Source organism: Choloepus didactylus, chromosome 2 (genome assembly GCF_015220235.1).
Source record: "Choloepus didactylus isolate mChoDid1 chromosome 2, mChoDid1.pri, whole genome shotgun sequence".
In the NCBI taxonomy this organism is placed as follows: Eukaryota; Metazoa; Chordata; class Mammalia; order Pilosa; family Megalonychidae; genus Choloepus; species Choloepus didactylus.
This window is the reverse complement of record NC_051308.1, coordinates 229775569-229800821: the sequence shown is the minus strand read 5'-3', so window position 1 is coordinate 229800821 and position 25253 is coordinate 229775569. Positions and strand designations below refer to the sequence as shown.

General features: G+C 49.1%; 1 protein-coding gene across 13 annotated transcripts in view; it reads right to left on the bottom strand.

The window, feature by feature from the left end:
• KIF17 (kinesin family member 17) overlaps positions 1-25253 on the bottom strand; it is a 65192-nt gene that overhangs the window by 27051 nt on the left and 12888 nt on the right. For 10 of the 13 annotated variants that reach the window (XM_037828301.1, XM_037828302.1, XM_037828309.1 and 7 more), the window contains 7 exons: positions 23058-23510; positions 19519-19625; positions 14451-14598; positions 12856-13412; positions 11852-11932; positions 10515-10726; positions 8257-8488 (listed from right to left, as the gene is read on the bottom strand). In XM_037828301.1, coding sequence (XP_037684229.1) covers positions 8257-8488; positions 10515-10726; positions 11852-11932; positions 12856-13412; positions 14451-14598; positions 19519-19625; positions 23058-23510 — 1790 coding nt within the window. Of the gene's footprint in view, positions 1-8256; positions 8489-10514; positions 10727-11851; positions 11933-12855; positions 13413-14450; positions 14599-19518; positions 19626-23057; positions 23511-23705; positions 23868-25253 lie in introns of those variants that run through there. The other 3 variants (XM_037828310.1, XM_037828303.1, XM_037828300.1) reach the window with 3 other exon arrangements.

Genomic DNA, 25253 nt, shown 5'->3' with positions numbered 1-25253 from the left:
AAACAAAGTCCAATAATGTACATATCATTGGTGTCCCAGAAGGAGAAGAGAAGGGAAAGGGGGCAGAAGCAATAATAGAGGAAATAATTAATGAAAATTTCCCATCTCTTATGAAAGACATAAAATTACAGATCCAAGAAGCGCAGCGTACTCCAAACAGAAGAGATATGAATAGGCCTACGCCAAGACACTTAATAATCAGATTATCAAATGTCAAAGACAAAGAGAGAATCCTGAAAGCAGCAAGAGAAAAGCGATCCATCACATACAAAGGAAGCTTAATAAGACTATGTGCGGATCTCTCAACAGAAACCATGGAGGCAAGAAGGAAGTGGTGTGATATATTTAAGATACTGAAAGAGAAAAACCGCCAACCAAGAATCCTATATCCAGCAAAGCTGTCCTTCAAATATGAGGGAGAGCTCAAAATATTTTCTGACAAACAGACAGTGAGAGACTTTGTGAACAAGACACCTGCCCTACAGGAAATACTAAAGGGAGCACTACAGGGTGATAGAAGACAGGAGTGTGTGGTTTGGGACACAATTTTGGGAGATGGTAGCACAACAATGTAAGTACACTGAACAAAGGTAACTATGAATACGGTTGAGAGAGGAAGGTGGGGAGCATGTGAGACACCACAAGAAAGGAGGAAAGATAAAGACTGGGACTGTGTAACTTGGTGAAATCTACAGTATTCAACAATTGTGATAAAATGTACAAATATGTTGTTTTATGAGGGAGAACAAGCAAATGTCAACCTTGCAAGGTGTTAAAAATGGGGAAGCATTGGGGGAGGGATGCAATCAGCATAAACTAGAGACTGTAACTAATAGAATCATTGTATCATGCTTCCTTTAATGTAACAAAGGTGATATACCAAGGTGAATGCAGATAAGAGGGGGGGATAGGGGAGGCATGTTAGACACTTGACATTGGTGGTCTTGTCTGATTCTTTATTCTACTTTGATTTAAGGTTATTTTTCCTTTTGCTGCTTCCTAGCTGTCATTTTTTTTTCCATCTTTCTTTTGCCTCTCTACCTTCTTTGACTCTCCCTCCTGCCTTGTGGAAGAAATGTAGATGCCCTTGTATAGACAGTGGTGAAGGTGGTAAACACATAAATGTACGACCATGCAGAGAACCATCGATTATTTACTTGGGATGGAATGTATGATGAGTGAACAAAACCATATTAAAAAAAAAATGGGTTGATGACAAAACCTCGAGGGCAATATACTGAGTGAAATAAGACAGACACATAAGGACAATTATGGCAGGGTCTCACTGATAGGAATTAATTATAATATGTAAACTCATAGACATGAAATATAAGGTACCAAGATATAGGATGAGGTTTAAGAATGGGGACTGGTTGCTTAGTATGAGCAGAATGTTCAACTAGGATGAACTTAAATGTTTGGAAATGAACAGGGGTGTTGGTAGCAAGATGTGAGAAAAACTAACAGTGCTGAATGGTGTGTGAACGAGGTGGAGAGGGGAAGCTCAGAGTCATATATATCACCAGAAGGAAAGCTGGAGGTCAAAAGATGTGAATGTATAAAACTGAATCCTATGGTGGGCAATGTCCATGATCAACTGTACAAATACTGGAAGTCGCTTCCATGAACCAGAACAAATGTATGATAATACAATTAGCAGTTAATAATAGAGGGGCATATAGGGAAGAACTATATACCTATTACAAACTATATACTACAGTTAGTAGTATTTCAACATTTTTTCATAAACAGTAACAAATGTACTTTATCAATACTAGGAGTCAACAATTGAGGGGGGTTGGTTAGGGATAGGGGAGGATTAGAGTTTCCTTTTCTTTTTTTCTTTTTTCATCTTTCACTTTATTTCTTGTCTGTAGTAATGAAAAGTTTCTAAAAATTGAACAAAAATTAAGTGTGATGGATGCACAGCTGTATGAGGGTACCCAGGGGCAAGTGATTGTACACTTTGGATCTTTGGATAATTGAATGGTATCTGAACAATCTCAATAAAAATGAAAAAAAAATAGATTGGGGTGATGAATGCACAACTATAAGATGGTACTCTGAACAGCTGATTGTATACCATGGATGACTGTATGGTATGTGAGTATACCTCAATAAAACTGAATTTTTAAAAAAACATAATCGGTAACAATTCATACAGAAAAAAAAAAGATATGTTTACAATACAACCTTATAAAGAAGTGAAATTCTACACTGTAGACATTCTCCTAACAGGTTTAAAGTACTTGATGGAAAAAAAAATGCCAACTCTGTCTTTTAATATCTCAAGGAAATCTGACTGTCCAAAATAATACCATAAAGCTGTTAAAATGTTTAGTGAACCCACTGTATAAAATGGTTCATAAGGCATATTTTAAAGGTTTTAGTAACACTTTTAAAAAAAGCACATTCAGGGTATGATGGAATTCTGTGTATGGGGTTAGTATTGTTTTTGCAACTGTTCCTATAACTTTGAATTTATTTCAAAAGAAAAAAAAAGCACAAGCACACAGAACCAAATAAGCTAATGAAAAATGTAACACAGCATCCCAACTGGAAAAAAAGTCCTTAAGTAAGCATTCACTGATATGAAAATTTCAAATCATAAATTCCAAAACTTAAAACAGAAATGGAGAGAGAGAGAAGATGGCGGCATAGAGAGGAGTGGAAGTTAGTTAGTCCTCCCTGAGCAACTATAAACTACCAGGAACTGAATGACTGCTGGGAGATGACTATGACTGTCCACACATCATGCAACAATCTGGACTGGAAGAAATGCCCAAGATCACAGCATAAAATCTGTAAATAAAACTGTGTACTCAAGCGGAGAGCCTCTCCCTCACAGCAGCCTGAACTGCAAAGCCTTGCGATGCTAGAGAGCAGCACTCTCTGAACAAGCAAATATACCTCAGCCCAGCTCCAACTGGGGTTTTAATGTTAACTGCTCAATACAAACTACAAATCCCCAACAAGCAGACAGAGGCTTTTGATGACCACTGACCTTGGAGAGCCAGGGGATCTATCTGTCTCCGGACGGGGAGCCCAAAGGATCAGGTGCTATCTCTGGTCAATGGGTGAATCTGGGGGCCACAGACTGACCCTGAAAGGAGGCTTTCTGTCCCTTTCTCTCTCTCTCTCTCTCAATGTGGGCAGCTCAGTAGAGAAAGCCTCAGCCGTTTTCAGCTTGCAGTGCTCGGCAGTAGAGAAAGCCTCAGCCATTTTAAACTCCCAGCTCTCTTACCCAGACAAGGGTGAGACAGCAGAGTCAGAGAAACAAAGAATCTATTTATATGCAAATGACCTCTCTCTAGGGGGCATATCTTCCCTAAGAGGAAGAAGGTGGTGCCAAGCTCTACCACCCACCTTCCATTCAGAACCAGAACCCAGAGCCTGGGGGAAAACAGCCAAAACAGAAACTAAGTGGGCTATACCTCCTTACACCAGTCTGGAGCTACAGGTTGATAGGCACCACCTGCTGTGCAGAAAAGCACAGGTTGTGTCCATCCTCTAAGACACACCATCAGGGAAATCAGATACTGAATATTTCTTCCTTCTGGGACCTGAGCCTGTTCTGGTCTGGGAAAACCTGATTGGGGTAACCAAGGAAACCACATGCCTAGACATCAGAAAACTACAACCTACACTAAGAAAAACAAAGTTATGGCCCAAAGGAACAAACTTACACTTTAACTGAGATACAGGAATTTAAACAACTAATGCTAAATCAATTCAAAAAGTTTAGGGAAGATATGGCAAAAGAGATAAAGGCTATAAAGAAAACACTTGGTGTACACAAGGCAGAAATTGAAAGTTCAAAAAACCAACTGGCAGAATCTGTGGAAATGAAAGCCACAACATGAGATGAAAGACACAATAGAAACATACAACAGCAGATCTCAAGAGGCAGAAGAAAACACTCAGGAACTGGAGAACAAGACACCTGAAAGTCTACACACAAAAGAACAGATAGAGAAAAGAATGGAAAAATATGAGCAATATCTCCAGGAACTTAAGGACAAAACAAAATGCAAGAATGTATGTGTCATGGGTGTCCCAGAAGGAGAAGAGAAGGGAAAAAGGGTAGAAGCAATAGTAGAGGAAATAATCAATGAAAATTTCCAATCTCTAATGAAAGACATAAAATTACAGATCCAAGAAGCGCAGCGTACCCCAAACAGATCTTGAATAGGCTTACGCCAAGATACTTAATAATCAGATTATCAAATGTCAAAGACAAAGAGAGAATCCTGAAAGCAGCAAGAGAAAAATGATCCATCACATACAAAGGAAGCTTGATAAGACTGTATGGATTTATCAGTAGAAACCATGGAGGCAAGACGGAAGTGAGGTGATATATTTAAGATACTGAAAGAGAAAAACCACCAACCAAGAATCCTATGTCTGGCAAAACTGTCCTTCAAATATGAGGGAGAGCTTAAAATATTCTCTGACAAACAGACAATAACAGAGTTTGTGAACAAGATACCTGCTCTACAGGAAATACTAAAGGGAGCACTACAGACAGATAGGAGAAGACAGGAATGAGGAGGTTTGGAATACAATTTTGGGTGATGGCAGCACAGAAGTGTAAGTACACTGAACAAAGATAACTATGAATATGGTTGAAAGAGGAAGGTTAGGAGCATGTGGGACACCAGAAGAAAAAAGGAAAGATAAAGACTGGGACTGTATAATTCAGTGAAACCTAGAGTATTCAACAATTGTGATAAAATGTACAAATATGTTTTTTCATGAGGGAGAAAAAATGAATGTCAACCTTGCAAGGTGTTAAAATAGGGAGGTATTGGGGGAAAAATACAATCAATGTAAACTAGAGACTATAATTAACAGAATCATTGTATTATGCTTCCTTTAACTTAACAAAAGGAATATGCATATAAGAGGCTAAATGCATATAAGAGGGGGGCATAAGGGAGGGGTATGGGACCCTTGGCATTGGTAATGTTGTCTGACTCTTTATTCTACTTTAGTTTATCTTTCCTTTTGCTGCTTCCTAGCTGTCATGTTTGATTTTTTTTTTCTCTTTCTTCATTTTCTTTTGCCTCTCTACCTTCTCTGACTCTTCCTCCTGCTTTGTGGAAGAAATGGAGATGTCCTTATATAGATAGTGGTGAGGGTGGTGAACACATAAATATGTGACTATACAGGGAACTATCAACTGTCTACTTAGGATGGAATGTATGGTATGTGAACAAAACCATCTTAAAAAAATATGGGTTGATGAAGAAACCTTGAGGGCAATATACCAAGTGAAATAAGCAAGACACATGAGGACAAATATTTCAGGGTCTCACGGATAGGAACTAATTATAATATGTAAACTCATAGACATGAAACATAAGATACCAGGATATAGAAAGAGGCTAAAGAATGGGAAGTGATTGCTTATTATAAGCAGAATGTTCAACTAGGGTGAACTTAAATGTTTGGAAATGAACAGAGGTGATGGTAGCATGTTGTGAGAATAACTAACAGTGCTGAATGGTGTGTGAATGTGGTGGAAAGGGGAAGCTCATAGTCACGTATGTCACCAGGAGGAAAGTTGGAGGTTAAAAGATGGGACTGTATAAAACAGTGAATCTTGTGGTGGGCAATGTCCATGATTAACTGTACAAACATTAGAAATCTCTGTCATGAACCAGAACAAATGTATGACACTACAACTAGAAGTTAATAATAGAGGGGCATATAGGAAAAATAACATACCTATTGCAAACTACATCCTACAGGTAGTAGTATTTCAGTGTTCTTTCATAAACAGTAACAAATGTTCTATACCAATCCTATGAGTCAGCAATGGAGGGGGAGTGGTTAGGGGTATGGGAAGATTGGAGTCTCTTTTTTTCTCTTTTTTTTTGGTCTATTTCTTTTCTGGAGTAATGAAAATGTTCTAAAAATTGAAAAAAAAATTTAATGTGGTGATGGATGCACAGTTTTGTGATGGTATCGGGGGCAACTGACTGTACACTTTGGATCTTTGGATAATTGTATTGTATGCGAACAATCACAATTTTTAAAAATGTGATAATAAAAAATAAAACAAAGTAAAATTAAATAAAATAAAGTAATAAAATAAAATAAAACAGAAATGGACAAAAACATTTCAGAAAGATGTGAAATAAGATGTTACCCAAACTCAGGAAGGACTTTTTAAAAAATCATAGAAATGTAAACCAAATTACAAGATATCCACAGGAGAACAGATCTGACTGGAAATATGAGTTATTAAGAAAAGGTATAAAAATAGCCAAGAAATTTTTTAAAATGAGGTTAAGAGAGGAAAAAAGTATCAGAGAGATAGTGACTGACATAGAAGATGGAACAGGAGATCAAACATACAGATAGTTAGAGTCTCTGAAGAAGAAAAGCAAAATAATACAACAGAATAATATTTAAAGCTAGAATCCAAGAAAACTTCCTGGAAATAAAAGTTCTAAATCTATATATTGAACAGGCCCACTATGTACCTTGGAAAACTGATGCAGAATTTATAAGTCCCAAGATATATCCTAGTAAAACTGTAGATTTTAAAGATTTATTAAAAATTCTCAGTGCCTCTCAAACAAAGCAAGGCAACTCAGGAGCCATATTTTCAACAAGTTCAAGGAAAGAAAGTGTGAACCAAGGATTTTGTTTCTAATCAAGTTTAAAACATGCAAGAACTCAGAAATGTATGGCATGTGAATCATTCCTGAGAAATCTACCAGAAGACAAGCTTCAGCCAGTAAGAGATGATGAGGAATTTCAGCAAAAGGAGTAAAGGACACACTGAATATATTTATTTGTTCATCCAAGATTCAAACAAAGGCGGGGTACAAGGTTGGGAAAATAACATGTATATGTTATATGTTCAAACCATGTAAAAATAATGCAACTAAAAAAATGAGAAGGGTAGAGGGAAAAGATAAGCCCAATGACTGTCCTATAGGAATTAGTGGCAATGAAGAGATATTATTTAAAATTGACAAATCAAACTGTAGAAGCCTACTGTTTGTCAGTTTGAGGAGTGTGAGGAAAAACTGTCAAAACTTGGAAAAAGGAGACATTAGTAGGTGTCCTTTCAGGGGAGTGCATTCAGTTGCATTAGCTCCTGGATCCTCCAGGAATTAACCTGATGCTTCGCAACTTCTAGTGACTAGGCAATCTTACTGCTCTGTAAGGGCAGAAGTTAAGATGTGGAGATATAACTGATTTCTATGCCAAACATTATATTTTATTGCAGTATAGGCTATTAACCAGTTTTGCATCTATTAATCTCATTTCAGCATTCCTGATGGTGCATGTATATATAGGTATGTGTGTGTACATACATATTCTTCAAATACTCCTTTGAACTAGTTTTAATTAAAAGAGTTAATTAATGAGCTACATAGAATCTTTATATGTGTTCATTTTATATCTGTATATAAATCATGTTTTCAATTTTTCATTCTTTATCAGGAGCATGGACTTTATCTGAGGTCAATGAGGAGTGCCAAGAATGGGGGGTGGGGAGGGCAAGATTTCTGCTTTGGTAAGGTCCTTGGGCTACCGGTTTGGGTGGGGTGGGGGTGGACCTCCACAGACAGCAAGAAGAAGGCGAGTGGAGAAAGCACAGGAGGGAGTATAACTGACTCTCAAGGACGGCATAATCTCATTCTCCTTCTTGTCCTCTTCCTACACTTAGGCCACATTTGCCTTTTTTCGAGAACATGCTAGCCTCGTTCCTGCCTCTGGGCCGCTACACTGGCTGTTCCCTCTGCCTATAATGCTTTTCCCTCAGCTCATCACATGGCTGGCTCTTTCTTATCTTTAAGGCTCCACCTTACAAGTCCCTGCCTTCACAAGAACTTTCCTGTCCCCCCATCTGCAGTAGCCCCAGGTTCTTCTAGAGTTCTGTCAATGCCCAGTTTCTTGATCTGGGTGCTGGTTTCATGGAATCTTCACTTTGCGGAAATGCATCAAATTGTGCACTTATGACTTGTGTACTTATACTTAAATAAAAATGAAAAAATAAAGTAGCCTTCTCTCAGTATTCTCTAACTCGTCACCTGCTTTCTTCATAGTACTTACTGCTCCCTGATAATGGCTTGCTTATTTCTGTTTTGTTATTGATCACACACACACGCGCACACGCACTCACGCACACACACACCCACTAGAACGTGAGCGCCATTCCTAGCGGTGGGAGGGGGCCCGGCCAATCTCTGCGCAGAGGGGTGGGGGTGGGGGTGCCTAAATCCGGGGCCTCACCTTCCTTTGCATCTTCTCCAGCAGCTTGCTTTTGGCCCTCACTTCCTCCTGGATGGAGTCGTAGACGTTAAGCAGCACCCACTCCCCGCCGTCCTCATCGGAGTTCTGCAGGGCCGCCACCAGCTGCTTTTTGCGCTCGTCCGCGTACCGCTTCCGCCGCTTGTGCTTTTCCTTCAGGTCCTTGTTCTTGGCCTGCTCCCCGCCGACCACCTGCTGCTCCAACAGCTGCAAACTGTCAGCGTGGAGGAGAAAGCAAACATGACAATATCTGCTGGTCAGTGAGCGCTTGCTCTCCAGGAGGCTCGGGGCGAAGCATCATCTCATCCAACGCTTCCAGTGACCCCACTTCACGGAGGAGTCAGCGGAGACCCGGAGAGGCGAAGCGACTTGCTCAGGCTAAGAACCGGGGCTCCTACCCGATCCGCCTATGCATCCTGCGCTCAGCCACAGTGGGGGGTTCTCCTCAACAGTTAAGGTGAAAACTTCCGTGTCGCCCCAATCTAAGCCTCCGGCCCCAAATGCTAACGTACCCTGCTCCCTGCAGCGGAGCAGGTTCATGCCCGATTTGGATAACCCTGGGGTGTGAAAAATGTCCAGTTACCTTCAGTGCACCGTGCTTAAGAAGGCAGGGACAGGCACAACACGTTTTAAAATACTTCTGTCTAAAATGCTGAAAAAAAGGTCACGTTTGCCCTTTAAAGGTACAAGCTTTAAATAACTATGAAAAAAAGGCTCATGAGGAACTCCTCACTGTCTAATAAAGCATCACCAAAAAATGTTTAAAACCTGCCTCTTTCCAAAGGGGCCCATAACAAAAGACACTCCAGAAATAATCAGAGAATAGACCAGACTCCAGGGGAAGAACCCAACTCTGTAAACCATGCTTCCTGGCTCTGACTCAGCCTCAGAATTAGCTGTGGGCATGCTAACTCCAGGACAGAAGGCAGCCACACCCCAATCACAACTCTGTTTAAAATCCTTCAGAGGTTCCCCATCAGGATGAGGCCCACACACCCAAATGGGACACACAGGGCCTCTTTTCTTCATCTCCCTGCACCCCAACACCCCTAACTCACTCCAGCATTAACTCGTGGCTTCTACTTCCCCAAACACCCAGGCTGTTTTCTGCCTCTGCACCCTTGCAGATGCTGTGCCCTTTTTCTAGAAAGCCTCCCCCGAGGTATCTGTCTTGCAAACTTTTTTATCTGTGACGCCTTCCCTGACCATCACTCCAGACCATGTGGCTAAAACAATCACGGCCTGTCCTGGCATCTTCTGTGAGCCCAATACACACTGTCCCATCTAACCCTTGCAACAAGCTTTTCACGCTGGAACTGTTAAAAAGCACCCATTTTGCAGATGAGAAAGCTAAGGCATAGAGAGCTTTAACGTCTGCCCGGGGTGCTAGAGTGAGGGCGTGGCCGGGCAACCGGGAACCCAGGAAACCTGACCCTCTTCCAGCCACTACAAGACATGGCCCTCCCCAGGCCTCCAACACACCATGTCACATTTCTATCTCCCTCCCCACCTGGCCCATTGGCCTCCTGGAAGCCAGCACAGTAGCTGCTCAGTTAATGTTTGAACTGCAGTCTGTGGGACCAGGTTTCCCACTGCTGGGAGGAGGCCAAACGCTTGGCCGTGGGGCTGACTTCATCATGGAAGTGGGGTTGACTTTATTCTGATTGACAGAAGTGAGCACCAAGGCTCAGAAAAGTGAAATGACTTGCACAAAGCCACACAGCAAGTGAGGAGAGCCCAGCTCCCTAGGCTACCCCAGGGACCTTCACTGTTTGGGGGTGACCTAGCCCTAGGGTGGGCAAGTCTTATATCAGAGAGGGCTCTGGAAGCCAGGGAGCTGGGGGCTTGGCTGGTACCCAAGGAAACCCTGCATCATCCTGCCCTGAGATTCCTGAAACCTGAAGGCAAGACCCTGGAAAAGCCTGGCTGGCAACATCCTTTCATTTTCTCCCTAGAACCAGCTGCTTCCCAGGATCTGGTGGAATCATTGGGTGGGGGGCAGCTGGGCAGCTTCCAGAGCCGAGTCCTGCCCGCCCCTGCTAAGTGTAGCACCATCCCACCATGTAGCAGGGGCTGTGCCGGGTGGGTTTGGAAGTGGGGGCTCGGAAAGGTTAGAAGGCAGATTTGGGTGAGGGGCTCAGTGGGAATGGAGGAGAATCTACCCACACACCCCCATCCCAGAGTCCGGGACATGGTTCCGTCCCACCCGCCAGGCCCGCAGCCCAAGCCCTGGTGCTCACCGGGCCAGCACCTGCTGCTGGTCCACGATGGGCAGTAGGTCGTCGGTCAGCACCGCCACCTCCACGCCCACGCTCTCCCTTCTCGTGCTTCCCAGGGCCTGCGGAAGCGGTGGCTGAGCCACCAAGGCCTCCTGGGCCTCGGCTTCGGCCTCCACACCGGACTCTGCTGCCAGCACCACCTCCTCGGCCGCTTCCAGGACCAGATCAACCTCCTAAGCACAAAGGGAAATCAAGGTGGAGGTTGGGGTGGGGAGGTGGAGGAGCAGGCCCCTGAGACAGTTTGCAGGGGGCTCCCACCCTTCGAAAGGGGCACCCAGCCCCTCTGCATGCTGGGACAGATCACGTCTGGCTCAGAGACAACCCAGTTACACAACAATAAACTCCAATAGATTTCTTACTGATACCATTTCTATTAGCAACCCCCCAAAGTGATTTCCCAGCAGCCAGAGCCATTTTTTTATCCAGAAATTGATTCCATCCCTTGCCTAATTAGACCCCCTTGGTGGCCTCCCATTGCATTGCAGTACAATCCGATTTCTTTCCATGGCCTGGAGGCCCTCTGTGCACTCACTGGTCCCTGCCTCCCCCTCTGACCTCACCCCTGGCATCGCCCTGTCTACCCTGTAGCCGCTCTGGCTTCATTTTCTGTTTCACAGAAAGTCAAGATCTTCCAGCCACAGAACTTTTGCACTTACTGTTCCCTCTGTCTGATGCTCTTCCCGGCTCCTTATTGCTTGGGTCCCCTCTCAAATGTCATTTTCTCAGCAAGGGCTTTGCTGGCCATTCCTTCTCCATACTCTGACAGCCTACAGTGTGCCCAAGCCTCACTGCCCACCCAACTGATCGAGTCCAGGGCTTGGTAGATTATTTTCTTTCTTCATAAATGTAAGTAGATTTAAAGCATTCTCTATCATGACCTCCCTCTCACTCCCAAGTGGCCTGTTGTGCTTTCTTAAGCAGAAGAGAAAAGGGTGGGGATCTGAGAGCCATGGTGTTCAAAGTGGGTTCCAAACCACCACAGGGGTTCCCTGCCAGTGCCTTAGGGTCCACCAGCCCTGACCTGCAGTCCTCATCTGTTACATAGTCTTCTATCCCTTTAGACAAAGGGTTCCAAGACTAAGGAAAGTGAAAATCACAATCTGCCTCTATTATTAACATCAATAATAACAGATAAGATGGTTCTTCTGATATGTACATTCCTTTGCAGTGGGGAAGGCTGCTGGTGTCCCTGTTTCATGGATGAGGAAACTGAGGCCAAGAGGGAGGAGACGTGCTGGAGTTTCACAGGGAGTCAAATAGAGCCAGTTCCCTGAAACCTCCCACCAGGAGGCACTCACACTCACGGGCAGCAGGTCGTCGGCTGTCTCAGCTTTGGGTCTGGGGCCACCGGGCTGCAGCAGATCCGTCAGAGAGGGGTGCTTGCGGGAGAACAGGAGCGGGAGGAAGGAAGGAGGGTGGTTTGGGGCAGACTCATCCTCTGCTCCACCCCGGCCCTCCCTTCAGTTCCCCAGGCTCCCCACCAACTCCCCATTCTCCCCTTGCCTGTCCCTGCTGAGGGAAGGGGTGCAGAAGAAGGGAATGAAGAGGTGAGGGGAGAGAACAGGGGAGAGAGGAGAAGAGGGAGAGAGAGAAGAGGCAGGTAAGCATCTGCTGTGTTCTAGGAGTGCCGGCTGCACTCTCTCACGTGAAGCCCGCATCATCATCCCCATTTTATAGATGAGGAAACCAAGGCCCAGAAAGGGAAATGCCCGAAGTCCAACAACCAAGTGGCAGAGCTGGGATCTGAACCCAGGTCTGACTCAAAGGTCTGTGCTCTTACATGGAGAGAGGAAGGGAAGGGAGGGGAGAGGTGGAGAGAGAAAGGCGGGGAGAATTTTTTAAAAAGGGTTGAGAAGGGAGAAGCCACTGGACAAAGGGGCAGAGTGAGGAAGGGCAGCACCTGAGGATCCCCTGGAAGTCACTGAAAGGTGGCTGGAGTCCTGTAGGCCCCCAACCTGCTCTGAGCCTGAAAGTGCACCCAGGTGGACCAACGCCTTCCCCAGCTCTCCCAGGCCTCAAAGCTCAGTAGGACCCCCACAACTCAGCAGATTCCCCCATACAGGTGTCCCTCAGTTGGCAGAAGAGGTACTCACCTGGAAAAACCTTGTATCTCCATCCCAACTTCCCTACTGACTTAAAGCTTCCCTTTCTCAGACCCCTGATACCAGGGCTCTGAACCAGCCACCAAAGCCAGAGCAGCAGAGGTAAAAAGTCCTGTGCACACCTGATAAACTCTGAGCCTCCAGCCCCCAGAGCTCTGCCCCCTGAGTTTTTGCATGACATCATGCATGACATCAGCTACCTGCGTGGAGACCTTGGGCGTGTCCACCTCGGGTACATCTGCCCTGGCCACAGTGGAGGAGAGCCTGGCGAGCTTGGCTTCCAGCTCAGCAAATGGGTCCTGCAGGACTGGTAACAGCTCCAGGGGTGCAAGTTCAGGCTCCTCTTCCCCGAGGTAGGGGGCTTCCTCCTGCAGGGGCTTGGTGGCCTCCAGGCTGAGATACTCATCAGAGAAGTATTTGCTTTTAGACTCCATCTCGGACACAGCGAACTCCAGGTTGGAGGGCTCATCAGGCCCAGGAAAGGTCTCGGACATGGACGTTTCTTCCAACTTGAACAACTCATCAGACCCGAGAGAAATCTCAGACTTGGAGGTCCCCACCTTGAGTGGCTCATCATACCTGGACAAAATCTCAGTCTTGGAGGTATCAGTGCTGGGCAGAGTATCGGGCATGGAATAGATCTCGGGTTTGAAGGCCTCCTCATACTGGAAAGCAGGGAAGTACTCAGACCTGTTGGCGAACTCAGCCCTGGACATGACCTCAGCCTTGTAGAGGACCTCTGGCTTCAGGACAGCCTCTGGAAAATGGAGAACTGTCTTAGAGCTTCTTAAAGGTCTAGAATGAGTGGACCAAGGACCCAACCAGGTCTACCAGATGGACCTTTCCCTGGAAGTTGGCCCCAAGTCCATTATCTCTAAGAAATCAGTTTAAGAATAAGAGCCTCCCAGGGCCCCCAGAGTCTGGGGATTCCAACCTCTCCCCCATTCCCATCTCTCCCATCAGAATTCAAACACTGCCTCCTTCTACCTCTTCCAGGAAGCCTTCTCTGACCAACACCACGATCTCTCCATTCTCTGACCTCCCCAGCCTTGGGACTGCTCTCTACGTGTTAGCTGACTGCCCCATGGCTTAGGTTCCACCTTTGGCAAAGGAGGATTATGGGGAGGATTGTGGTGAGGGTTCAATGAGGACATGCAGATAAAGCACCTGACACAGTACCTGCACACACTAATGCCCAATAAAGGGTTCTGATGACATTATCAATATCATCATCATTGCAAGATTGGATTTTAGAATAGTTTGGTGAGTACTAGGATGTCTAGGCTGCCTGGCAGCCCAAGCATTTCTATGAGGCTGGTGGAGTGGAATACGCTAGAATGTCAGAAAGGAGACAAAAATTTTCAGAAATGTAAATGTTCTTGCTACTGATCTAATGCTTATTAAGGAATGTTGACTGCTTTGATAAGAGATAAGCTCTGCATGTAGATAATGTACAAACTTGGGGCAGGAGCTCACCTGTAAACACAGGTAATGTTTTACAACCCAAAGCCACCCTTGAGCTCGGGCCCAGCCTGTGGCAGAAGCCTCAGGATGCAGTATTGGGGTAAAAGCATGGCCTCTGAGCTCAGATGGCGCTACTTTTACCAGCTGTGTGACCCTGGACAAGTTACTCGCCCTCTCTGTGCCTTGGTTTCCTTATCTGTAAAATGGAGGTAATTTGAGTGCCTACCTCACTGGACTGAGCCTGGTGCACAAGAAGTGAATAAATGTCAGTTCCACAATGCGGAGGAAAGGAGGACAGCCTCCTTCCTGACAGCTGGTGTGGGGCACCCACCTGTCTCCTTCCGCAGGTTCTCCTCCAGCGTGGACAGTTGGACATTGTAAGAGTTGCGCATGGCAGTGATATCCTCCTCCAGCCGGGCCCGAGACTCCTGCTCTGCCTCGTAGTCGGCCTTCAGCCTGGCCAGGCGCTCCTCATACTCCTGGGGGTGGGGGTGGGGTGGGGGACGCACAGGGGGTGCAGCATTTTATCACCACTGCAGAATACGACTTGCAGGGTTCACTATCCCGTGATTTACACAATACATGCTCATTGCAGAAAAATTTTTTAAACACAAATAACTCCAAAGAATAAGATTAAAATTATCCACACACACCCAGGGGTATAAATCCCCCTGACAATGTGCGATATGACTCCTGGGGAGGAATCTGGACCCCGCATCACGGGATGGAGAACATCTTCTTGACCAAAAGGGGGATGTGAGATGAAATGAAATGAGTTTCAATGGCTGAGAGATTCCAAAAGGAGCTGAGAGATCACTCTGGTGGACACTCTTTTGCCAATATAGATAACCGTTTTTAGGTTCCAATGACTTGGAATAGCTAGCAGTAAATACCTGAAACTATCAAATTACAACCCAGAACCCCTGAATCTTGAAGACAATTGTATAAAAATGTAGCTTATGAGGGGTGACAACGTGATTGGGAAAGCCATGTGGATCACACTCCTCTTTGTCCAGTGTATGGATGGATGAGTAGAAAAACGGGGGCAAAAAAAAAAAAAGCACCCAGTGTTCTTTTTTACTTTAATTGTTCTTTTTCACTTTAATTTTTATTCTTATTGCTTTTGTGTGCGTGGTAATGAAAATGTTCAAAAATTAATTTTGGTGATGGACACACAACTATATGGTGGTACTGTAAACAACTGTACGCTTTGTATGACTGCATGGTATGTGAATATATCTCAATAAAATTGAATTATTAAAAAAAAATTATCCACACAGCACTGTGCTAGCTTCTTGCTGGCTCAGCCCTTCTGAACTTTTCTCTAGGCCTTTCTAGTTGGCTAACTAATATGTGTTTGTAATTATTTTTTCCACACAACAATCTATCATGAACACCTTTCCACACAGACAAATACATTTTTACCACATCCCTCAATGCTGAAATACATTTTTTTTCCTCTGCTTCTGTCCCCATCTTTGCTCTTGTCCAAACAGCCTTCCCCCAGGACCCCCACCTCCATTCTTGCTCCTAGCACTAAAACTTTCTCCACGCGGCAGTCAGCAGCCACTAGGTCACGTTTCTGCCCTGCTAAGCAGCCTTTGACCGCTTCCCAGGTTCATGCATCAAATCTCAGCTCCTCCGGTCCCCACGCGATCCGGCCCCGCCCACGCGGCTGCCCACGCCTCATTTGGCTGCACTCGGGGCACACTGGCCATGCCAGCCACACCCACTTCTTTCCTGCCTCGGGGCCTCTGCCCTCACTTCCCTGGAGGATTCTCTTCCCGGCCCTTCCCTCAGGCTTCCGCTTAGGAACAGCCCCCCCTCGGAGAGGGTCCCCCCCCCAGCATCTTGGAAGAGCCCCTCCCCCGGCACCCCTGGCCACTTCACCTTCCCTCCTCAGCTCGCCTGGGAAGCTTCCCGCCACTATTCCCGGTGTGTATCTGATTACGGGGTTATCGTCTGGCTCCCCCAGCAGAATATGCGCTCCCAGGGAGCAGGGACCATCCCCTCCCGTGGCCTCAGCGCCCAGCACCGAGTAGGGCCTGATGAGTAACTACTGCAGAGCGGCGGGGCCCAAGAGTACGCGGAACCCTCAGGCTTCCGAAAGCCACCCCCAGGGGGCGGGCGGGGCGCTCGTGAATGAATTCCCGGCATGTGCGCCCCCGGGTTCCGGACAGGCGCTGCGCTGTCCAGGGCAGAGGGAGGCGGTGGGAGGGGGCGGGAGTCGACGGGGAGGGGGCTGCCTCATCGCTCGCGCCCTCCCACCTCGCCAGGTCCTCCAGCAAGAAGAAACCCGGCTCAGAATTCTGCCACCGGGACCACCGCACTGACTCGGGCTCCCCGGGAGCGAGAGAAGGGGACAGAGAAAAATTAATATGGAACTCTGCATTCTTCAACCCACTTTTAGCCACAGTTGAGCCTCCGGGCACCACCTGCAGGAGGACTGAGGCCCCAGGAGGTTACTTGCCTTGTCCAGCTCTCTCCGTGTTCTCATTGAGACCTCTAGACCTCTAGCCCACTCACAGCTCTGCTTTCTCACTGCTGCCCTCCCCCTGCTGCCTTCCCTAACCAGGGAGATCCCAGGGCCCGGCCCTGTAATCATTCCTCAGCAACACCCCTGCCCCCCAATCCAGACCCTCCATTGTTTTCACAGGGCACAGCTCCGACCCGGTTAAACCCAGGCCTTGGCCCACCCACACCTGTGTCCTGAGCAAAGCTTGGCTGGAAGCACACACACAAAGCAGCAGCACTGACTATTCCCACTTTAAATGTGTGACCTTGAACCTCAGGGGGGCTTTAAGGCGCTCGGTGCACCTCCCCAGGGCTCTCTCCCCTTCTATCTGCAAGTCTCCACTCCTCCCCACACTGGCAGTCTCCTACGGAAGCAGCCAGAAGTGAACAGACATGAACTCCCTCAGCTTCCCAACTCCACGTCCTCCCGTCTACCTGCGAGTTTGCCCACAAGCTCTGCACCCCGCGTGACAGGGGATGAGCCATCTGAAGCCGACCTCACTCCACTCCAGGGCTTGGCTCTTCCACTTCCCCCACCCCACCACCGCTATACCACTAACTTCTCCTTCTGTGCTAGATCATTCCCCCCAGTTGACAGAAGGTGCTCTGTTCTTCCAATACTAAACAAACAAAAGCCCCCTTGGCCCCACATGCCCACCAGCTACAGGGCCCACACCTGGGAGATGCTCAGAATATGCTCGTTGATCATGGAATGGGTGGCTAGAGTACAAACCCAGACCCGACTCCTGACTGGTACTCGTTACACAACCCAACACGAGAAGCCGAGCCTCCATTTCATCCTCTTTCAGTCTGTGTGAAGCAGACAGAATAGCTGCTATTATGGCCATTCTGTAGATGAGGAAGCTGAGGCTTGCAGAGCTCAAACAACCACCCCACTGTCACTGATTCCATGACAACTGGGCTTCGGGAATACAAAGGCTGAACGGACCCAGCAAATCTTGAAAGCTGGAGGAACCCTAGAAGTCTCCTAGTCTGTCCCCCCACCCCCATCCCTGCCACGGATGGCACACACTGGCTGATGTGATCTGGTGCTGTCTCCACTGCCCAGAGGGGCCTCCTCCCTTCGCTGGCCCTGGTATGGGAAGGGAAGCACAGCTCCAGGCACACAGTAGGTGCTCAATAAACGTGAAAAAGAACAAATGGGATGGGGGGAGGACAGATGTCCTCAACTCTTCATTCAAGCTTGGCTCGGAGTTGACAAGCAGACACTGGGTGTGTAGGCCTCGGGTGGCAGCACGCTGATGCAGTGTCCAACATGCTGCCCCTGAGGAGGAGGCAGGTGACCACCCCCAACCCCCCACACACCCACCCAGGGCAGAGCACCCCTCAGACCACTGGCAACTCAGATGGGCTGGCGGGAAACAGGCTCTTCTCCCTGGTGACCACTAGGGGGCAGTGGCACCCTCCCCACTGGACAGCCGGGCACCATCCGTGGGGCAGAAGCTACCATCCCACCCCCACCAGCCCTCTCCTCCCCCACTCGACTTGAGAACAACGTCCACAGGTCTCCACGTGAGTCCATTCCCATTCTGAACCCCCAAAGCACCACTTCTCTCCTTTCTGTGGGCTTGTGCTCAGCCATCCCTGATGGCCCCCACCTTCCCAGAACCTCTCCAGGAGCCGGGTCCAGGACTCCACAGCCATTCACACCCTTTCCCAGGAGCTCTCAGACCCACAAGTGTCAAGGCAGAGCGAGCAGATGAGCCTCCAGAACCTCACAGGGGCCAGGGTGGTCTCCCCTGTGCAGACAGTCAAAACCTCCGCCTGTCACAGGGCAGCACCTGGCACACTTCAGCCAATTCCCCCCAGCCCTCCAGCCCGCCGACAGACTGAGACTCCCAGCTCTTACCCAGTCGGCCCCCAGAGCTGGGCCCCAAGTCCCTGCAGCCTGACAGGGGCTTCCAGGGGCCCAGGGTGGATCCAAGCTGGGGTCATAGTTGAGTGGCAGAGGCCAGTGGAGGACATGGCCAGGCCCCATCCCCTGCAAATGCTGTCCCTGCCTGGTATCCTCTAAAGGGACCATCAAACGTTGAACTCCACCACATGCTCTGGTCTCAGAACGTGGCCTTCAAATGGCAGGAAACTTCTGGAAGTTCAGAGGCTCTGCCATGACATGGCTGTATGAGTCCCCACTCTGGGGATCACCTCCACACCTGTAAACTTAACCCAGGGATGTTGTGAGGCACCCATGGGAGAGGATCAGGTGCCCAGGTGAAAGTTTTTCCTTGGTGGCCAACATCCCACTTCCCCTCTGGTCAAATGTGGGCTCCTTGCTGCCCACCAGGCTCGTGCTCTTGGCTCCTGCTGAGGGACCAAATCCTCTTTCCACTGTGACCTCCTCACCTCGCACAGCCAGCCTCACTGTCAGGAATGCTTTCTCCGCTTCCGTCAATCCACAGCCACCCCATCCTTCAGTGTTGAGAAGAGGGAACAAACACACGCATGCACACATGTGCACACACACACACACGCACACACGCATGGCAGGCTCTCGGAGCTTTAGATAGCACCAGTGCTTCTTGACTCTTTCCTTCCTGGGGACAGAGCCAGGGCTAGAAGCCTCCTGGAGACACCCCACACTCTCTTTATTCTCCCCATGCAGGCAGTAAGGTGGGATGAACTGCACTCTGGCAGCAGGAACCTGAGTTCAAATCCCAGCTCTTCTTAGTTGTGTGATATTGGCACCTATCTGAGCCTGAACTTTCTCGGCTGCAAAAGGGGGACTGTGGCACCAACCCAGGGGTGGTGGTGAAGGTTACAGGAGGTCGTGCTGGAGTCAGGCCCTCTTTGACCCAAGGCAGCCGTCCTTCCCTCCTGCTGGGCCCCACCTGCCAACTCACCCTCCCACCTGCTCAGGGCCTCACCTCCCGGATCAGCTGCTTCTCGGCCTCTGTGTCATGCTGGATCACGGGTGGGAGCAATGGCTTCTCCACCTGGACCGCGTTGAGGGATACCTGGTTGGACAGCAGGGCTGGGAGGAGAAAAGAGATGAGGGGCTGGGATGAAATTCATGGGGTTTGCAGGAACTAAGTAGAAATCAGTAAAGACAATCTCATGCTCATTCATAAGAGAATTCAAAACAAGTCTGAAAACTGATTTCAAACAAGTCTCTATGTAAAGGGCTAATTTATTCAGTCATTCAGCACATATTTATTGCGCACCGACACATTCTAGAACTGGGCTGCAGCATAGAACAAAGCAGACAAAACTCCATGCCCACACTGAGTTTTCAATTGGAGGAGAAAGACAAGCAAAATAAACAAGTAAAGTACACAGTGTGTTAGAAGGTGATCAGACTAAGAAGAAAAAGAAAGCAGAGAGGAGGCTCAGAAGCATGAACCAGGGGGAAGGGAACAGGGTGGTCAGGGAACACTTCTCTGAGGAGGCAGCGACAGGAAGGCAGCAGTTGGAAGGAAATGCGGGTGGGGGGAGGCAGGTGGGGACCTGGGGAAGAGCTTTCCCGGGGAGCAGTGAGTGTAAAGCCCCGAGGCAGGCTCAGGCCTGGACTGTGCCAGGAGCCGTGAGGGGGCCAGGGTGGCTGGAGCAGGAGAGTCAGGCAGAGAACAGGAGGGGAGGGGATTCGGAGAGGAAGCAGACCAGATCATGAGGGCGCGGGGACCCTCGTGGGGACGCTGGCTTTAACGCTGGTGGGTTTGAGCAGAGCAGTGATGGGGTCTGACTCTCATTTTCACAGATGCTCCCTGGCTGTTTGTGGAGAACATGCTGAAGGGTCAAGGGCAGGAGCCAGGAGACCTGTTAGGGCCTCTCTGCAGTGATTCGGATGAGAGATGAAATGGCTCAGGTCAGAATGACGGCCGTGGGGTGGTGACAAGGGGGAGATTCTGGACATGTTTTGAAGGTGGAGACAATAGGATTTGCTGATGGATTGGATGTGGGTTTGAGAGAAAGCCAGAAGGACAGAGCTGCCATCAACTGTGAGGCGACAGCTGCAGGATGAGCAGGTCTGGGGGGAGATCAAGAGCTCAGTGTGGGACATGTTCGGTTTGAAATGCTTATTAGACAGATGGGGGGTCACGTCTGGAATTCAGAGGAGTAGCCCAGGCTGGAGGTCCACATGCGCCTAGAGATGGCATTTAAAGCCACGAGACCTGAAGAAACCACCTTAGGCTGGAGGGCCGGCCCCGGAGAGCAGGTTAAGAGGGCAGGAGAGGAGGAGGGCCCGTCCAAGGGGCTGGGAAGGAGCAGCCGGAGAGCCAGGAAGGAGCGTGTCTGGGAAGCAGGGGTCTCAGAAGAAGGGAGGGGGCAACGGAATCACCTGATGCTAAGAGGGCAAGTACGGTGAGGACTGACCCAGATTTAACGAGGAGGGGGACATTGATGACAAGAGCAGCTTCAGTGGGATGTGGGGGCAAAAGCCTGCCTGGACGAGGGGGCAAGAGTGAGCTGGAGGAGAGGAACGGCAGCCAGTGAAAGCAGACAAAGGTTTCAAGTTTGGTTCAAAGGGAAAGAGAAAAATGTGCCAGTAACTAGGGGGAGAACTAGGCCCGTGAGTTATGTTGAGCTGTAAATACCGTGTGGTAAATGCACGGGACTCGAGGCAGACACACCTGGCTCCGAGGCCCGACGATAAAATTGGAGCACCACCCATTGTCCCGGGCGCCAGGCTGCGTGCTGAGCCCACATGTGTGTGATCCCAGGGGATGTCCCAAATGCCCACAAGGCAGGGCTGCTGCCCCCATTTTGCAGAGGAGGAAATGGAGGCTCAGAGGAGCTTAGCCGCTTGCACAAGGAGCCAGGATTGGAACTGGCGACTAACTGTTCTGCTTGCAGCTCTTCATCCCATAGCGGTCATTTCCGCTTGCTGAGCTTCATGCACCTAATCCAGGAAGAGGGGACACCAGAAGCCCCTTCCCTGAATGGCTGCTGTGATGATCACTGAAAAGCTGTCCAGAACTTGGCTCTTAGATTTGGGGAGCCACCGGCAGAGCCTCCCTCAACCCCCTTCTGTCTCCCGCCGGTCTTCCATCTGTCTCCCCTTAGCAGTCTTGGGGATGAGTGGGGTTAGGGTTGGGGAGAAGGGCAAGGGGACGAAGGCAGGTTGCCAATGTCAAATCCCTCACTGTGACGGTCCAGGCCTTTCCCCTCCGGCCCCTGCCACCCTCTGCATGACAATCTCCCACCACCGTCCTTACCAGGCTGCCAGGAGAAGTGTGTGCAGTTCCCCAATGCACCTTACAGTTTCGTGTGCCTTTGCAAATACTGGCCCCTCCCCATCCTATTTAGCAGGGAGACTTCTCATCCCAAATTGCCCCATCACCCCCTCCTCTGTGAAGCCTTCCCAGACTGACCCCTCCCCAGACGGACTTGGCCATGTCCTTCCTGCCCTGCAGTGCCCCGTGCAGCTGGCTGTCTGCCCTAGAATTGTCTTGCTGGACTATGACTGTCATGGAGACCAGGGACTCATCAGACAGAGCCTGGGTCTGATTTGTCTCCGGGCCCCCCATGCTTAGCACAGGTCCAGGCACAGAGGTGCTCAGTGAACTCTGGATGGATAGATGGGTAGGTGGGTAGACAGGTGGATAAAAGGATGGATGCTGGGATGGAATGAATGAGTAGATGTGTACAGGGGAGGGTGGGCAGGTGGGTGAATGGATGGGAGGATTAAATGGATAGAAGGACTGGATGGATGAGTCTTATTGCTGAACATAGTGGGAGATGGAAGAGCAGTGGGGGTGGATGGGTAAGTGGACAGATGAATGGATGGAGGGAGGGATGGGTGGATGGAGTGGGTAGGAGGATGGGTGGACAGATGGATGAATATATGGGTAGATGAGTGGGTTTGTGTGTAGAATGGATGGATGGAGAAGGAGGAGGGTGGGGAGGTGGCTGAATGGATGGATGGATCCAGGCTCCTCTGTGCTCCCTTCTCTAAGGGATTCTCAGATAAAGAAAACCTCGGAGTCCCTCAGTTTGAAAGCCCTTGCAGGCCTATGTTCCAGGTATGGATTCCCACCTGCCAGATGACAAGCAAACGCCTGGGCGTGAGAGCTGCAGGAGCACGGTGCTAACTGGGAGTGGGGGCGGGCAGCGGAGGAGTGAGTCACCGGCTGCTAAGTGGCACAGCATCACGATGCTGCCACAGAGGCAGCGGGCAGACGGGGGGATGACGGATGTGCTGCCTGGAGACGGAGAGTGTGTGATGGAGCTGGAGGCTGATGGGACAGACAGATGGAGACTGGCCTCTTCTGGGGGCCATCACCAGCCAGGCTCTCCCTGACTGTTCAAAAGACATGCTCACATGAAGAAGGAAGAGCAGATGGGGGACATGCTTCTGTCTTCTTCCAGATGGGAGGGGGGAAGTACAAAGACAGGGGGAAAGACCCTCTCTCCCAGGTCCCCGGCCCCACCTGCCCTTGCCATGCACCACCCCCCAGCCGCTCACCTGACAGGTTGTCAGGGCTCATCTGCTGGGCCAGAATGGCCTTGAGCCTCTTGATCTCCTCCTGGTACTCACGCAGAAGGGCGTCTTTGGGGTCCTCGTTGATGTGAGGCTTGTTCTTGATGTTCTTGGCACGGTTGGCATAGCGCAACGTGCTGAGAGTCTCGTCGTAGTTGTTGTCAGCCGGTGACAGGCAAGCCACCATTAGCGTCTTGGTGTTGCCACCAAGGGAGTCCTGCAGCAGTCGTGTCAGCTTTGAGTCCCGGTAGGGGATGTGCTTGCAGCGCCCGTCCACCAGGGCCGAGATGACGTTGCCCAGTGCTGACAGCGACAGGTTGATCTTGGTGGCCTCCTTGAGCCGCTCCCCCGTGACACCCGTCTTGGACTGCCGCTCGCTGCCTGCCAGGTCCACTAGGTTCAGCTTGCCTGCTCGAAGGTGGTCCTTGCCCCGCTCATCTGCAGACAGATCAGGGGGTGGGGCGTTTTAGGAGAGCTCCCACGGCCATGAGGACAGTATGCACCAGGCACCGCATGCCCACTGCCCACCACAGGGCTCATTTCGGTTGCACAGCAGCCCCAGGAAGGAATGGCCGTGATTGTGCCCATCTTACAGATGAGCAAACTGAGGCTCAAAGAGGGCACCTAACTCACCCAAGGTTACACAGCCAAGATGAGACGTCAGGGCCATCTGTCCAAAGGCAGACAGCTCCCACCATGCTGCACTGAACAGGTGATGGGGCAGTGGCCCCTTGGGGGCAGCGGCTGGGAGGGAGAGACCATTCTCTGCACGATGCAGCAGGTTCTTATGCCTATCACAATAGCTCCTTCAGAATTCCTGTGAGGCCCAGGGGTGGGGATGGTGGGATGGGAAGGATGTGACTGGGTCACCACGGGGTTGTATCTTTTAATGTAAGAAACATCAGCTTTGGAGGCAGCTGACCCAGTTCTCCTCCCAGAGCTGCCTCCTCCTTGCCACGTGGCCTTGGCGAAGCTGTGTGTGCTTCTCTGATCCTTAACTCCCACATCAGCAAAATGAGACTCACGACAGCTCCCTGTTCGGGGGGAAATAAAGTGGATGGGCAGCACAATTTTTTCAGGGCCTACCCAGGGCCCAGCACACAGCAGGTGTTCATTTCCCAGCTCTGCAGAGACTGCTGGGCAGACCTTAGGGGTCAAGGATGCCTGGAGAGCTGGGCACTGGCTGGCAGCCAGGGGCTCAACAACACAGTTCTGGGGGGTCCGATTCTGACTCTGTCCCTTGGTAGCTGTGAAACTCGGGCAAATAAGTCCACTTGTCTCTGAGTCCTCAAGGGCTGCTGTGAGGGTGACACTGGTACAGCACGTGTAAAGCCCACAGGATTGGGCTTGGCATGTCGTCAGTCTTCACTAAATGATAGCTTGCTGCTTTTAGAAGCATTACTTTTTCTTATTGGCACTAGACTGTACCATAAATAGTTTAAACTGATATGGAAGTAAAAATCTGTCCTTCCTGACATCTGTGTACTGGGTCCAAACCCCTAGTGGGTGCAGGGAAGGGGAGACTTCCTGCTGGTTGACACCAGACAAATGGCCTTGTCATTACTGTGAGCCCAGAAATCTCAAGTGGAGGAACAAAAACTCAGCTTTTCAGCAGTGGCATGGACATGGAGGGGCTTAAAAGAGGCCGACGTTAGGGGAAGACTTGGCACTGACCTTTTAGAAAGGGCAGAATGAACCAGGAGCTTTCAACACATTTGTACCCTCTGCCCCAGGAGGTCCACGAAGGGAATCTACTCTAAGGAAACAGCCCTAATAGAAGAAAAAGTTTGGTGGACAAAGAAGTTCATCATGACATTATTTACAACACTGAAAAACTAGAAGTAACTTTGATATCTTGCAGGGGACTGGTTAAGGTGAGAAAGGGGTCCTGAGTAATGGGTTGTCCTCCAGCCATCAAATGTGGTCATGCAGACATGGCAAGGATAACATGGGAGAATGCTCAGTGATGATGTGGGAGATGAAAAGCAGGGAAGAGGAAAGAATAAATTTTACTTAACTACATAGAGTAAATACCAATTGTGTTTAAAATCGTCACCAAAAAACAAAAGACCCAAAGGAAATGAACCTAAATGTTAACGGATAGCTATGTTTAGGTGGCAAAACATAAGCAATTTTTTTTCTTACCTTTCTCTAATTTCTAAATATCTTTTTTGTTTTTCT